The sequence below is a fragment of the Ylistrum balloti genome, unplaced genomic scaffold, assembly GCF_031769215.1.
Source record: "Ylistrum balloti isolate Yb309-2 unplaced genomic scaffold, AGI_CSIRO_Ybal_v1 Utg369810, whole genome shotgun sequence".
Lineage (NCBI taxonomy): Eukaryota > Metazoa > Mollusca > Bivalvia > Pectinida > Pectinidae > Ylistrum > Ylistrum balloti.
This window is the reverse complement of record NW_026781983.1, coordinates 838371-856089: the sequence shown is the minus strand read 5'-3', so window position 1 is coordinate 856089 and position 17719 is coordinate 838371. Positions and strand designations below refer to the sequence as shown.

The 17719-nt window shown below is 34.2% G+C and overlaps 2 protein-coding genes across 2 annotated transcripts; one reads left to right on the top strand and one right to left on the bottom strand.

The window, feature by feature from the left end:
* The first annotated feature begins 118 nt into the window (after window positions 1–118).
* On the top strand, window positions 119–8105 carry LOC132544810 (cytochrome b-c1 complex subunit 7-like). The gene is made up of 5 exons (XM_060208458.1): window positions 119–170; window positions 1336–1369; window positions 1903–2040; window positions 5634–5812; window positions 7705–8105. Exons 2-5 carry the CDS (start codon window positions 1351–1353, stop codon window positions 7873–7875), a joined length of 507 nt encoding a protein of 168 aa, XP_060064441.1. The 5' UTR covers window positions 119–170; window positions 1336–1350; the 3' UTR covers window positions 7876–8105.
* Window positions 8106–11494: 3389 nt separating this feature from the next.
* Window positions 11495–16310, bottom strand: LOC132544845 (uncharacterized). Its single transcript, XM_060208495.1, has 2 exons — window positions 16233–16310; window positions 11495–11899 (listed from the first exon to the last, which is right to left on the bottom strand). The coding sequence occupies exons 1-2, from the start codon at window positions 16308–16310 to the stop codon at window positions 11495–11497; spliced, it is 483 nt and encodes a 160-aa protein (XP_060064478.1).
* Window positions 16311–17719: the final 1409 nt, after the last annotated feature.

Genomic DNA, 17719 nt, shown 5'->3' with positions numbered 1-17719 from the left:
GACAATGTTTTCGCCGCTTTGCTTGATATACATGTAAATAATATTTTTGAAATTGTCCTTTAGAGATTCTCGTGCGCCTGTGCTCAAGTCTGTGTCACCTGTATGTTTGACAGGTTTCAAGCGTCTAGGTGAGAACACACTCAAGGTCACCAAGGTGGGACTCGCATCGGGTAAGAAACACATTTATTTCTCGAACACTCGTCGGCTATACTAGTCTGTTTGATAAAGAAGTTTGTAATGAACATTAAAAAGTGTTTATACTTGAAAATCTACTCACAATTTCTCGTGAAATGGCTGGATACTTCGTCTTAGGAATCCGATGAGGGAACATGAATTGAGAGGCTGTTACAACATTGAATCTTCAAACCATTCTCTCATCTCATTGAGTAAAATGATCATTTAATTTCACATATTATTAGCATTTCCCCCTATTTGTGATTTTGCCATTTAGAAATCTTTGGTTTTGGTGATTAAACATGCAGGTATTGGAACACAGAGACACCGTAATATCTGACAATAAGATTAAGAGCAAATTAAGCTTTAATCAAATCTCTTGACTCTGAGTCTGATGTAAAGTAGAGCCCACTACAAGTTAGTGTACGAAAAAACACAATGAAATAAGAGGCTTAGCTGGAGTGTTCATGTTGTAAATATCGGCATCATTTCATTTTAAAGACATTACCTAGCAAGAATATCAATCTAGAGAGTTTGGTCCATTACCAAGAAAAAAGATAAAAGAGGGAATATTGCATAAGGTTTAAACATTTACTGGGTGTCAAAACCTGTGGCAAGATTCTGTACATCACTCATGACCATCTGACTATGCATTTGTTTCGATCTTTGAGCTTCCATCTAAAGGCAGGGCTTTCGATCTGCCAGATTTTGGGCCGATATTCGGCCCCATTCCCAATGCAGTATCTTTTTTCCCAATTTAGACCCCAAGTTTTCCCAATTCTAAGGAAAACACTGCTATTTTTCCCCAATTCTAAGGGCCTCGGGCCCCAGTCCCAAAATGGGGTGTGAGAGCCCTGAAAGGTCATATACTAGTTGGCATTTTGAAATGCTGTTGGTTCTATTTCACATTAACTCAGTATTTTCTACTATTTTGTTTTGTAGGAAAGTGGAGACCACATGCACTTTTTCCAAAATTCTGTGAAATTCCATCGCATCGAGATATATTTAGCTCTTAAATTTTTGGTGTGCCCCACTGAAAAGCTCAAGTCTGGGACTCTGATATCTAAGTCCCAAAAATCACTATAAACTAATTTTTAGCAGCTGAATTAGTATGTATGCATAAAACTCTGTTAATAAACATGATTTATGTTGACTTTTCAGATAACAGAGCTGAAGATGAGTACCAGTGCAGTCTGTAAGTATATATTCACACTCACAAGGATGAAATCATATTGGGTTAGCTGCATATTTCTAGGTGTTAATGCAGATTAGATTGTTTTTGTAACTGACTTTATATTGAGTGAAAACAAAATTACTAAATTTATAAAATTTTAACAATTGAATTATATATTTTTTTCCATTGTAAATTGATGAGAAATATTGATTAAGACCAACAAAATAATATTTTTTTTTAAATACACAATATATATAGATTTGTATTTATATATTAAGTGTACTAATAAGAAAGTCAACCAATTTTGAATTATTTTGATAAATATGTGATAATCAATACTTGTTATTTATTGAAAATAATTGCAAGTGATTCATGATTCATGCAATATCACAACAGTCATTTTAAGTAACATCTTTAAGGCGGAAAGAATACTCATGAAAGAGGAGTGCTAAAATAGAACCGAGAACAAAGAAAATCTGGGCGCCATGATTCATCTACTCTCTTAAATTTTATATTGTGCATGAATTTAGTAACCTTTTATTTTTCAATTGTAGCACGCATTGCATCTTTGGTTGTGAAATCCAAGGAAAGTAGTCTTGTACAGAAGACAAAGAACTTTATTGTGGCTGTTGGAACTCCTCCTCGCAGAATACGAAAAATATATAGTAAATTCATGTACTATCCTCAGCTTGGTAAGTTTTTAACTCCTAATCTTGAGTATCAGCCCATCAATTTTCATGCGATGCAGTATAATGTTTTCTGTCACCTATCTCCTGGTTCCTCCATTATCAGTGCATCCTTCAACTTCTAAGTGAAGACCACCTGAATGAGAGTGAGCAGGCCTATTGCAGAAGTGATGGGTCTAATATGGAAAATAGAGGTTTAAAATCCTTCCTAATTGGAAGATGTATTTGAAGTGATATTGGTAAAATTTGGTTTCGAACTTCCATAGTTAATTAGGGGTTAATTTCATATCAACAATTTAGCAGAGGTCAAGTTTCAATAATTGTTTTGGGATTTTTTTCTAGGGAGTCAAGAGCACCATTTTTCATTATTTTGATGAATGTGGTTACACAGAGATATAGCTGGTTTTTAAAATCTTATTGAGTCTTGTATGAAAAACATTAGTCCTGGATGTAAATGGTCTGAGGTTTCTTGGAAGCAAAAGTATTCTGTTAGGGTTTGACCCCTCTTGAAAACCAACGCCTCTCTTTTAAAGAAAATTCAAGGTTTAGAGTGTTACTGCTCTTAACAATGATGGTAAAGGTTTGAGTCTGACCTGTCATGTAAACAAAGTCAAGTTTTGTAGTCTGACAAGCTCTCCTGTAAACAAGGCCGTTTTAGTATCAGAACTCTTAGGAAACCAAAGACCAAGGTTAAGGGTCAGATTTCTTTCGTGTTTTTAGAAAGGAAAAAAAAAGGAAAAAAGATTAATCACAGAAGCTTTAGTTACTGTAAATTACTGATATTTTGCTTGGTGTTTATTTTTGCTTTAATATGCAAGAAAAGCCAATCGCAAATTCAAATCTCTTGTGATTATTTGTACAAATCTCTTGATGACATCCTTGTTAATCTGTTGTTAACTTACTTTTATTTACATATACACTTCTGTCGAATTATGTATATATATGGTATAATCATACAAACAAGCCTGCTTGACATATATTCCTTTCAAAATCAACAGATAAGACTGTCAATTCCCGATTTTCTATTTGTGTTGGAAGGTGATAAGATGTTCACAATAGCAGATATTAACATGTGAAATATCTATTTTATTACATTACAAAATAAATAGTAGGAAAACGGTCAAATTCATGACTGCTTGGATGACTACTATATGATTAGTATAAACACATCACAAAGCACAATGTTAAACACTGCACAATACGTCTTTGCCAATTGTGGGGTGTTCATGTTCATTTCTTTCATCAATATACTGGTCTGTACTCCAGTAAATACAACACACATGACTAAGTCACTTTTCAGGTATAGTCACGTGACTTATAAGCATAATGCCAGCTAATATGAAGCTATCAGTTGCCGATATGTGAGTTTTTCAGAGCCTATGTCTGATAGCTAGCTCATTTGCGAATTTGGTCAATTTTTAGCTCAACGTTCACAAAAAATGTATTAACAAATATGTCTGCAAAGGTGAGTTTGGGAAATAAAGTATTTGTGTAATCTTAAGTGATTAACAGTTATTGATCATAACAATAAAGATATCTTTTTTCAATATTAGCTTTTTTGTGTGACTTTGCAAATTGCAATTTTCTGAATATTTGTGATAAATTCAGTAGATCATTTAAAACAATTTCAAAGAGAGTAGCATATTAACAATATCATTGAGATGACTCAGATCATCACCAACAATTTATACCCGAAGAGTCAAGATGACCTATAGCCATCATGCTTTGTTGTGTGTCATTAGCCGTGTGAAATTTTTTTCTTTAAAACCATACCCTTCCTTCATATCATTGGGATTTCAAACAAATTTGGTCCAATGCATCGATGGGTGGGGGTAATAATTTCTTAAATTGAGAATGTTTATTCGAATTCAAGTGTGATCTGAAACATCATTGAGAGTGGGAACTCATTTCTTAATTCAGAAAGTTCAGTTGAACCCGAGGGTTTTGGGGGCTGGGGTTCCAAACAGGTAAATTAGACAATATTTTGCTTCAAAATGCTACTCCTTTTAAAGACTTAAATAGATTTCAACCAAATCATTGAGAGTGGGAAATCATTTCTTAATTCAGAAAATTGATTTGACCTCCACAGACTTTGGGATGGGATCCCCTAAGGGGAAATTAGACAATATTTTGTCTCAAAATGGTATGCTTTCTTTACACTTGAATAAAGTCTCAAATGGGAAAGGAAGACAATAATTTGCTCCAAAATGCTACCCTTTCTTAATGCAGGAATGGATTTCAACCAAATTTGGTCTGAAACATTATTGGGGATGGAGAATATTTATTAAATATAGAAAGTTGGTTTGACCCCAAGGGACTTAGGGGTGGGGTCCCAGAAGGGGTAGTTAGGCAAGATTTTGCTTCAAAATACTATCTAAATATTTGAATGTATTTTGACCAGATTTTGACTAAAAAGTCATGGACAGTTGGGATTCAATTCTTAAACTCAAAAAAATGATTCAATCCCTACTAATTATGAATGACCTTGATCTGCTTGAAAGATAACAAGGGTCTAATATGGTATGTTAAAATCTTCAAATGACTTTTTCTCAATTACCAAAAAGCCCAGGTTGCTGATATGGGCTAGGTAGTATGCTAGGATGTAGGGCTACCAAGTTTGTTAATATGAATGACCTTGACTGGCTTTCAAGGTCACAGGCATCAAATACGTCAAGATCTTTAAATTACTTCTTTTCAAAAACCAAAAAGCCTAGGGTGCTGATATTGGACAAAATTACAAGATCACGGGGTCAAATGTGATGGAATGCTTAAGCAACTTCTTCTCAATAACGCTAAAGGCCATGGGTCTTGATATTAAGCCTGTAGCTTGTTTTTTTTCAACAAGCAATATGTGTGGTGTAAAGAATATGATTTCAAGTTTGCAAAAGAAAATGTCTTGATGAACCAGCAATGTCTTCTATGTAAGCTGTAGTGGAGTGGAGCAATTTATTTTAGGCATTTGTGGTCTCTTTAATATGTAGGTCTTTGTAGTCAGATGACTTTTAAGACCTATGGGCCTCTTGTTAATTTAAAGTATCTTATTGCTTTCTAACCACTTTGTCTCTCATCTGTAGGGTATGTGATCATTCATGATGGTTGTTTCTAAAAGTGGAATAGATTTAGACAACATCAAATTGTCTTACTTATTTGGAAATTACTACCCGAATTGTGTCCAAATATATGTACAGAAATACGTTGTATGCAATGCATGTCATTTTCAGAAAGCATGGGATATTAGATATTTTTAGTAAGACATCACTTGATATTGAGCTGACATTTAATGAATGATTCTCTATATTGGACTTCAATAAATAACAACAGCTTACAATTTGGAAATGTTCATACATATACAAACATAACATGAAACTTATTTAGACAATGAAAGACATTTACAAATGTCTATATCCACATTAAATATTATATACTGATAGCTGTTCTGAAAACAACAATATCCATCATATGGTCTTGTCTGTGACTTGAGCTTCTACAGTGGGGGACCTGAATGTTTATGTCCTTGTCACTGGCATTTTGTTGTTTCTGAGCAGTTCTTTTAGTTTTGAATTAATAGTTTTTAGCATCAGTATTGCTTTGGTTTTTAGGTGTGTACAGAGATGACTGCACAAAGAGAAACTTTTACGGCCCAGGAGTTCTGAACGAAAGTGTCCAAAGACTTCCAAGCAATATCCAGCGGGAAAGGCAGTTCAGAATAAACAGGGCTCTTTCGAAAAGTGGCAGCAAGACTGTTTTGAGCAGAAAACTTTGGGTTCGTTCTGGCGAGGTAAGTCGTTTTCTAAACATTTAATTCTCAAATAGATGTTAAAATTATTTTCTAGGATCTTATTCATTGCAATAGTATTTGTCCTGGGTCATATAAAGATGAAATCTCTGATCTTAGGTCTTAAAAATATCAAGTATATTTGTCTGATAACTATCATCGGGTACTGATTGTGATATTATAATTGAAGTTGATAAGTATTTGTCAATCATGCCATGTTAATCAGTTGACAGGCAACCAACTAGTGTATCATTTATTCAAACTATGAGAAATAGATATACTGGAGAACCAACACTCTTGAGGTCTTAGATTGCGGTTATTTTCCTGGACAGATCCCACAGGGTATTCAATCAAGATCCTTAGAATGTGGTAAACACAATAACTAAATACATGATTATCAACATCCAAGAACTAGTGCTTATGTTTATTCTTACGAATAAACCATCGGCATGTTTTGATCGCTATGCAGCCCTGGTGTTATTATATATTCAAACTGTAATATTCAATCCCGACATCAAAATGTGTGTCAAAAGTATCTAAACTGTGATTAAGATAAATACCAGCATTTAAATACTTTTAGCAATAGTTTTATATGCCAGTTATGGGATTTGAAAGCGCACACAATTTAATCAGGTAAGAAATGTGCCATTAAAGAAAAGTTTCATATTAAATTTAGAATTTAGGTAGTTGTTAACAAATCTTGGATTGAAAATTACATCCCCACCCCATAGCAACGGATTGAAAATTACATCCCCATAGCAACGGATTGAAAATTACATCCCCATAGCAATTATTCACAAGATTCTCTACTCACAAGGTGGTACTTTGTAAGGTAAACATTTCCTCTTTCTGTAAGTTTTTGTTCATTGTTTAAGTACACCCACTGAAATGCTTTTGTATGTAGAAGAATAGACATTATACACGACATGATAGTGATAACACCAGTGAAAGTGTACATGCAACTGCACTGGATGATGAGGTAGTCTAGATGGGGTTTGGAAAATTTGAACATGTAACTTAATTATGACAGTTGCTATTCATGTATGTTTTCGTGCACTGTTAAACATTACCAGTAGTTAATCAATGATCTGTGCCAGTGCATGATAAGTACTTACAAATTGTTCTTGCTTTAGAATTCAGATCTTTTCATGCAACTGAAATTTCTTAAATTCATAACCTGAGCATATATTCAGACTATAATATATGATCACATACTTTAATAAAAAGTACACCTCATCTTAGTTAAAAGATTAGCATTTTTTCAGCGCATCTGAGCCTAAGGTTCTATAAAATCTTTTAATCCCAACACACACATAATATTTGAAGCAATGTGCTTTATTGACTTTTGATATCTATTAACAAATGTCAGATATTCAATGTACAAATTTCATATACATCGATAAGTGTTTCATAAGCCAAGAAACTGTTTTTTTTTATATTACCTTAATATGGTCTTTCATTCTAAAAAAATCAATACAATCAATACATCAATCATTTATACTTAGAAAATGGGGAGGGAGCATCGGTATCGTATTGAGAGACTAGAACTAGTGCTTCCCCAATTAACTCACACACAGAGCTAGTGTTTGATCTCAAAACAGGATGTCGTCAATTAACTTAAATACTGATCAACACTGCAACTTCAAAACTGGTTAATGGTGTCAGTGTGATCCTTGAAACATTACATCTGCAGTAAATAGATAGTACCAGTTTAATTGATGAAATTGTAAAATAATGTTCAAAATTTGGTTAACATTTACAGTCAAACAGTCCATGTATTGATGGAAATGTGTTTACAACTGTCAAATTTTCTGTCCCTTCAATCATCATAGTCATGACCCAAGGTAAGTACTGTTCTAATTAATATGTGAAATGGAAAGTTTTCTCTTTAACAGGAGGTGCGGTATATTGATTCAGCTATTAACACAGTTGTCAATGATATAGAGACGAAAAAATTTTGGGACCTGAACGGAGAAGCACCAGCAAACAATTACACGTTAAGCCCAGAAGAGTACCAAGCAGGGTTAGAGAATGTTGTTCGCTCAATGGAATCCTCCAAAGAATAGAGACATTGAACATGTTACAACATGATACAATTATATTAGAATACTGAGTTCAGTAATTGAGAAATCAAATATGAATTCTATTTCAGTGTGGTTTTAGGAAAGACCCTGAATGATTTCCAACGTAGCACATCAAAGATGGATATTGTATGTGTAAATGAATGACATTACTAAGGTATTTTGTGAAAGTTTGAAGATGTGAATAAATATTATTTGTTTAACAATCTTAATAATTTTTGGGTTTTTTTTCTTTTACACCCTTATGTGAACAGTTGCAGTTTTGGAGCTCCTTATCTGTTGGCCATCGTACATGTGTCTTTTGTTGTAAATAGTGAACAAAAGACACACATGAATAACATCTTTCAATATAAATGTAGAAGTAGACACCTGAAAGACAAAAAAGAATTAAACTGCATCTTTACAAGTGTTTTTTCCTTTCACGACTTCATCGATTCTTATTAATAAGTGCCTAAATTTTGAACCCTTAGAGGCAACCCTTAGAAAAGTCCATATAGTATGCTAGGCCAATTTAGATGAAGTTTCCTATGATGAATTTGAAATGTGTTTCAAATCAAATGAAGATGATCTTTCATTTACATCCTTGTAAAGAGTCAATTTTGAATTCAAACACTGACTGTAAATAATAATGCCAAAACTCTATTATATTATATGATTGCTTTTTGATGTGAAAGGTTAAAGGTCAAGTTAACTTTTACTATGTATAGGAAAACTGTTTCACACAATGACTTCACACTGAGCCCCAAGACCAACCCAGCAAACACAAACTTTGATTACTGCTTTCTTAAATGACTGCACTTGTTACTGTTAAACTGCTTTTAAAATGTCATTTTATGTCAAGGTCATTGGTATCAGGAATAGAAAATCCTTTCCAATACAATAAATCAGTTTTCACCAACACTGATCAGTTATATAAAAATATATACAAAGGAATGAAAATATGTGTAAAATGTGTAAATATATATATAAAACATACAAAAAATATTAATAAAAAAAACATTCTTCCAACAATTCTTTAATCAGGAGTATAGGTACTAATGTTCATACTATAGGTCCGTCTCGAGGAGACTCTGAATGCTGAATTATTCCGATTATTGAAAGTTTTAGGCAAGAAAGTGAAGAGAACTACTCTTGGGGGAGCGGGGGGATCCTCTGGTAGATTGATCACTGGAGGATTGATACGGAAAGGTGTATTGGGAGTCACTCAATACTAAAACATTGTGGATAGAGGTCTACTCAGCATTGACCAGCTTCACAAGGTTACGGCTCATCTGGGCAAAGACGATTTTCAGTTCCTAAGGTACTCTTAATGTGGTACCCTTTATCATGTGACATTATTGTTATAAAGGTCGGCAAATAATTAAAGTGAAGCTTGTCGATGTACAGTACACTTCTACCGACAATGTTTCTGTAAGAACTGTAACTTTATACACATTTATTGACACCAAAAACCAATATCAACAGTTTTCAAATATTTATTTCACATTGATGGATACTTTCATTTTTTAAAAAAGAATTCAAGACGAAATTAAATGCAAAAACAGTAAAATCTATTGATGATTTCAGTCATTTTTTTATTCGGCAACGCACTCCAACTTTTGTTGATCAAAACTGCAATAAGTTGTGTTAATAAAACGTGTCACAATGATGAGTATTGTTGACCATACGATTTGACTTTTGACCGGTAGTTACTGTTATAAGACCTTGGATGTTTGTATCTTTACTTATACTAAAATGAAATGCAAAAGTACATTTAGACGAAGACTTCTAAAATAGTACACGGAGAATAAAACTAGGTATTCAAGAAGGGCAAGCATCTTTTGATTCTTTGACGACATTCGCTTAGCGGGTCATTTTGTTTTCTTTTCAATCCAAGTAATGCCACGTTCCCAAATGAGAACATAAACAAGTGAAACTTGACACGAATTCCTAACCCACAGTCCATATATGTATATCAAATACTATAATACATATATACTGTATGTATATGAATTGTGGGTTGGGAATTCGTGCCAAGTCCCTGTGGAACCAACGGACATAATAACAAGCAAAATGACATCATTGTTTGGCGAGCATTAAGTGATATGGTATGAAAGATTCCACATTTTAACGACACCACAGGAAAAAATTACAGGGTGACATGACGGAAAATAGATGAAATGAGATTAGCTAGTCGTTAATTCCTCAGATCTATGAAATTTGTCACAATGAAACGGGCTTTCAAAGAAAAAAATCTTTTGAATATACACGTTTTGCCAATTCTACTCTGAAAGAAATACATGATTAAATTACTGGTATACAATTGGTAACTACTGATAGTTTGGAATATTTGCACATAATATGATAGAAATATCAACAGACAGGTCTGCGAGGACTATAAACACTGAAAAACGTCTGACGTCACTTGTGTTGTCAGGAGTCTATCCGAGTGGGAATCTCTTCACATGGGAAAATCACACCTTGGTATCTGTGTGGGCAATTCCTGTACAGACTATCTTGTGCGTGGATTTCATTATAACATTAATCACCATAAACAGAATGATGTTTCAAGTTATCGAAAAAATGTCGGCTATAAATGGAGGTGATTTTAGAGGTCTGGCATTGTTTGCCACGCGAAATTCACGAAAGACTGCAATATATTGTTGACTATTGTCTTGCTAAATAATGAGGATATGGTGTCTATGTAGTGTAAAGCTGTGTGGTAGGAGAATCTGGTCTTAGCTTTATCGAACGGTGTTTAGGATTTGGTTTGGAACCAATAAGGGAGATTTTTATTCAAAGGAAAATTTCTTTCCAAACCTTTACAGCAGCTAACCACCGTATGCGTCGGCGAAACGCACAGCGCGTCTTTGACTCGTCGCGGAACGTCACATCCCAAACCTATTCAGACCATGTCTGAGCACCCAAGAGGCACTTTTGCGTCATTTTGGTGTCAGATGGGCGCCAGGAGGGCCTCGATGACTCAGCACGCAAACAATGCTTGAAAGTTTGATGGGTCTACCGTGAGAGCCTCAAAACCACTGATAATGTGTACCACTGAAGCTACAGAACAGAAGTAAAATAAGCTAGTAAAATCTAAGCGCGCGGAAAACAATATTTTTTGCATGAAACAAAGAAAGTAATCATTTTCAAGCTTATTTCCGTATAGAAATATAAATTAGTTGTCATTGTACGAGTGATGTGATAATCCCATCCTCTAAAGTAATATTGGGCCAAAATCTTTCTTTCCGTGTTCAATAAAATGTAGATTTTCTCTTTATCAGTGTATAAGTACAGCACATGTAGTTCAGGAGCGAGTCGTTTTATCAAACGTTTGATTCCTGCAAGCGACAAGTTTGGTCCTCAGATCTACTCGGATCGGAGGTCGCATAAAGATATATTGTGTTGGCTTTGAGGTTACGTGTCGCTCCTTTGGTATCTTCGAAAGGGTCGTTCAGTCTGTGATTAGCCATGTTCCGGAGAGCAAAATTGATATTAACTCCTGGAGTATTGATGATGATAACACCCTGTCCCTTAAAAATTCCTTTCTTCCCGAAATCCATCATTGCTATAAATAAAATGAAAACGCAGAGACATTTTTTTGCAATAGGCTTTGTTTTACTTTTTAAGCCAAGACGTAATTTTGTGGTCGACGCCACACACCAAGGAAAACTACATAACCCAATAGAAGCAGTGTCGTGTTGATTCCAGCTGGCCTGACTCCCATGCAATGGACGAAAGCAGTCATTGCTAGAATATACATTGCACATAGCTTCCGGCGACGGAATTCCATTTCACGCCTCCGACGAGGAAACTCCACCAGAACGAGGTTCCTCATTAGCCTGACATGACTGGAATTGTTTTCACGAAATCCTATTGACGTCATCAAGTCACCTTCGCCATCTTGAATCTTCAATTGGGATGTTGGATTTATATGTGTAAAACCATCTTCGGTTGCAAACTCCTGTTTTCGCTTCGAAAAATTCTCCCGATCTGGTCTTTGCCTTTGGAATTCCCTATGTGATTCATTCTGTGAATAGACGTTGTTTATGACGTTTTACTATAACTACAGATGTTGATGACGTTTTACTATAACTACAGATGTTGATGACGTTTTACTATAACTACAGATGTTGATGACGTTTTACTATAACTACAGATGTTGATGACGTTTTACAATAACTACAGATGTTGATGACGTTTTACAATAACTACAGATGTTGATGACGTTTTACTATAACTACAGATGTTGATGACGTTTTACTATAACTACAGATGTTGATGACGTTTTACTATAACTACAGATGTTGATGACGTTTTACTATAAATACAGATGTTGATGACATTTTATTATAAATACAGATTTTATTATAAATACGGATGTTGATGACGTTTTACTACAACTACAGATGTTGATGACGTTTTACTATAAATACAGATGTTGATGACGTTTTACTATAACTACAGATGTTGATGACGTTTTAATATAACTACAGATGTTGATGACGTTTTACTATAACTACAGATGTTGATGACGTTTTACTATAAATACAGATGTTGATGACATTTTATTATAAATACGGATGTTGATGACGTTTTATTATAAATACAGATGTTGATGACGTTTTACTATAACTACAGATGTTGATGACGTTTTACTATAACTACAGATGTTGATGACGTTTTATTATAAATACGGATGTTGATGACGTTTTACTATAACTACAGATGTTGATGACGTTTTATTATAAATACAGATGTTGATGACATTTTATTATAAATACAGATGTTGATGACATTTTATTATAAATACAGATGTTGATGACGTTTCACTATAACTACAGATGTTGATGACTTTTACAATAACTACAGATGTTGATGACGTTTTACTCTAACTACAGATGTTGATGACGTTTTACTATAACTACAGATGTTGATGACGTTTTACAATAACTACAGATGTTGATGACGTTTTACTATAACTACAGATGTTGATGACGTTTTACTATAACTACAGATGTTGATGACGTTTTACTATAACTACAGATGTTGATGACGTTTTACTATAACTACAGATGTTGATGACGTTTTACTATAACTACAGATGTTGATGACGTTTTACTATAACTACAGATGTTGATGACGTTTTACTATAACTACAGATGTTGATGACATTTATTATAACTACAGATGTTGATGACGTTTTACTATAACTACAGATGTTGATGACGTTTTACTATAAATACAGATGTTGATGACGTTTTACTATAAATACAGATGTTGATGGCATTTTATTATAAATACAGATGTTGATGACGTTTTACTATAACTACAGATGTTGATGACGTTTTACAATAACTACAGATGTTGATGACGTTTTACTATAACTACAGATGTTGATGACGTTTTACTATAACTACAGATGTTGATGACGTTTTACTCTAACTACAGATGTTGATGACGTTTTACTATAACTACAGATGTTGATGACGTTTTACTATAATTACAGATGTTGATGACGTTTTACTATAACTACAGATGTTGATGATGTTTTACTATAAAAATACAGATGTTGATGGCGTTTTATATTTAAACGATCAAGATTTAAAGCCGAACCATCTTTAAACAGAACACTTTTTAACTTAACCAATTCGATTGGGGACACTGAGCCGAAAATTGGTCGGAACTGACTGGCTTGCATGAGAACACATTCTTTGGGTCTACAAGAAAGTTTGGATTTGATTTGATTGATTTTTTATTTCAGTTTATTTTATTTCATTGTTATTGTTATTATCATTGTTTTAATTATCATTAATTTTTGCAATTACTGTAAACTAAAATATCCCGGTATCATTTAACCAGAAATTAAAAATCCATCGAAACTGAAAGACAAACATCCTGTGCACTTGAAAAAATGTAACTTTGATAATGTTCGAACAATTGCGTTTCTTGTTTGTCGTGTTTAACGCCCCGTCAACAACTTGGGTCATTTTGAGTCCCCTTGTATCACTTTAATGCCGGCCTAGGCGCGGGTCTCTTACTGACTTCACCTATTTAAAGACAGGAGTTCTGACAGAAACGTAGGAATAATTCAGACTGACAGGACCGGAGTTATATGATTAATTACTCCAAACCGATATGTGAAAGTTGATAAAACGTCGGAATGATTAGGACTAGTCTTGTAAAAGAATACAGCTGTTTAACTGAACAACATACGGGAAGACCATGTCAGCACAGACTGGTCCATTTTCCAACACAAACCTCGAGCGAGCGTAGAACTATGAATCGTATCTTCACTCGAAGTTACTTAAGTCAACGTTTTGAGTTCAAACTATTCACAATAAAAATGTGAGAATTTAAGAAATTACATTTTTTTCTAAATATTTGTAAATGGAGTCTAGCAGCTCGGAATAAGTCATTTATATGTACATGTAATTTTACAGTTGATCGCTCAGAATATTTAATGATGGATTAAAAAGGATAATATCTTCCTATTTTACAAGAACAATTCAATTTGGTGTTGTTATATCAAATATGAAATGTGTTGCAAGGGATTAATGACCGGAATCTGCTTCCAAACAAATTATATCAACCAAACTTCAAAAAGAAAAATAGTTTTAAAATTCTGTTTAAAGGGAATTTTCTTTACTAGTTCTATTTAGATTTTTCGCGTTTTGTAGCATTGCCTTGTGTAATGGAGTCAATGTTTCAGTGAACCTAATTATTACGTTTCCTCGTCGTGACCAAAAAAAAAATGATCATTTTCAAAGTGCATCGCACTGGAATAAAACCATGATGGATTTATTATTTATCTATGGCAGAAAAGCAGTTAGTTTCATTTTATTTATAATGTGCATTGTTATGGTTCAATTATGTGATGCATGAAATTCTCTTGATTAAATACTTAATATTACATTTTTTGAAAATTATGAATTTTGTACCAAAACCCCAATCCATGTGACATATATGCTACGGATATAGATATGCCTTTTACCGGAATTGCTTGTCCTCGGCAAGTTTCTCCAATTGCTTTGGATCACAAAAGGTCCCTAATGTGTGATTCAGCTTCTGCAAGAACCATGATTTGAAAATGATTAGAGCGCTGTCAATCTCTCACAGACGCAGGGACAGACGGACGGAAGGATAGGCAGATGGAAAAAGAGGAAAACTAAGGTCTCCCGGATTCATCGATGGGGATCTAATAAACACGATTATTCACTTGAACATGGACGTATACTTGAACGTTTAGCATACCCTGCTTACTAAAATCGAAGTTTTTTCTCATCTTTTTTTTACGTATCTTTGGCGCCCAATCTCGCTTTCATCATTATGTTGTCCGAAGTACATGTTGAGTTCTGTCTCTCCATACTCGATTTATCTCCCGTAGAGCTGTTTCGTTTGTTTGTTTTGTTTTGTTTTGTTTTTTTTTTTTTTTTTGGGGGGGGGGGGGGGGGGGGGGGGGGCTCGTCATTGGGTAGCAGTACACAGTTTCTCGGTGTGGTTATATGGGTGATATTTTTGTTCATTAAATTACCCATTATAAAGGTTTTAATTAAAATTTCAAAAACAAATCCTTGCTAAAATTGGTCTTGTCATGTTGAAGTAGACAAAGTGGGGTTTCATTTTTTTCAGGATAATATTTTAGCTTTGTGTTGGAGATTACTATTTGGGCAGTCTCGAATCTGTATCAACGCACCAAAAATCAGCTTTACAGGAAGTGAAATGTTCATACTGTTTACATGTGGTTATGTTATGAAGGATTTTCGATATGGAATTTGCTGGAATGTTAGTAATTTGTTACCATGACAGTTTTGTTGATTTTAAGACAGGTGTTTAGAAAATAAATTTCTTCTATAAGGCTATAGTGTTAGGTTGGAATTAGCAGTATTTTTGCATTTTTAGCATTTTTTCCAGTAGGTAACCATGGCAATCACATGTCAGAAATCAGAGGAAAATTTCTATTTAAACAAGTTTTATCTCTCTACTCTTAATGTAAATGTTATGTAGTTTATAAATATATATACATGTAATGATGTATTTTTCATAACCAAACTGCGATACCTGTATATCTCAAACATGACCAATTATTTCAGGAAGAATACAAACTGACTGTTTCCTGCTATTTTGATGCTTGGTACCTAAGAGCCTTAAACGTTACAACATGGAAGGCTAAGCTATTTAGAAGTATCAATATTGGCCAAAATAGAGCTGATATACACTGTATATACAGTAAGTAAAACTTTCTTGAAAGAAAACTTTATGGAAAGACAACATCCAAAACTTTATGTATGTTTAACATTTACGGTCGGTTGTATTTGACATTGTGTAAGACCTGTGTACTTTGTCTTAATCATAGTCCATACCTGTTCTATGAAGCTGCATTCTTGAAACGTTGATTTCTTTCTTCTCTTCCTTAAGAGCTTTGAGTGTGTACAACCCATTTTCTGAGCACCATTGTTGTACGTGTCTTCTTGTTGCTTGGTAATTACACAATAGCAATGATGACGTCATAATAACAAATTATGACGTTATTTCACAAGCGGATGTGAAGGTTACCCCTGCAAATCCATTTGTATTAATTAATAAGAGTGCTCTCAATGATTTTGTACGACTTAGACTTGAGACGTCACATAGATATTCATCACGAATTGTCTATTTCCTTATTTTACTCCGTTGTGTGACTTTAGAGACCTCATAAATTGTTTGAAAAAAGGCTGGAATAAAGGCGAGATCCTTTCCAAATATCAAATGAAGTTAGATAAGCAAAACATAAAATGACATTTGATTTACGTATGTTGCATGTGTTTCTCAATATTTAGAAAACAAAATATCCCTTTCTTTGGGCCATTTGTAAAATTAAGCAATCATGGAAATTATCCAGATCACTAAGCTCTATCACCAGGTCATGGGAAAACACCCAGTTATATCCACGTCTACTAACACAATTGGCTTATTTGGAATGGATGACACGATAATGATATGAACGTGAAAAAGAAATTCTCTATACACATGACAGCTGCTTTATTTATTCATTTTCATTTTGTTTATTTATCTATTTCATTTTATATTCTTTATTTATCTTGCGTTATTTAATGCTATCGAAACAGCTCAAGTCAAGTATAATGAAGAAAAACTTCGATTCTTCCGATGACCACTTTTAAGCCCCTCCTGCGATTATACAATATGATACAAGGATATTCTTCGGTTCTCATATATCCCCTGAAATCAGTCGCCAGTGAGATACAGCAGTATTCTATCTCCGTCTCCTACACGGGCCGGTATGAGGGTTAATATAATTGTTTAATACTACGAGGCTAATAGTTCGCAATAGCCCGGTTTAGGCACAAACAACACCTCAATAAACGTAACGGATTTGGATCAATAAAGATGATTTTAGGGCATTATATTTACTTGTCAGCAGGAAGATAAGTTGTAAAATAGAAGGTTGCATGTCATACTGAAGACAACCTGTCGGCATCTTAGATTAAACAGCACGTTTTGATCATGAAACATGCTCTTTAAGATTAATATGGCGCCTTTTCCGGAGACTCGGCTGTAATTTGAACATAATTCTGAGAGATTATGTTACTTCCTAATTCAAACTGGTGGAGTTAAAATTTAAAACGCTAGGTTTATCGTTACGTTGTCCCATACAGACTCTCGCGAGGACATAATTTGTCTAATGACAGCTGACATCTTTATGGTGGAGCTGTGTATGATGATCGCTATTCTTAGAAGTGAACACAATATCAACAGCGGTCTAGATCGGAAGTCTATGACAGTATCCAAGCATTACAGACAGAAAGACACATCACAAAGACCAAATTCTCCATATCAGTCCAGACTGGAA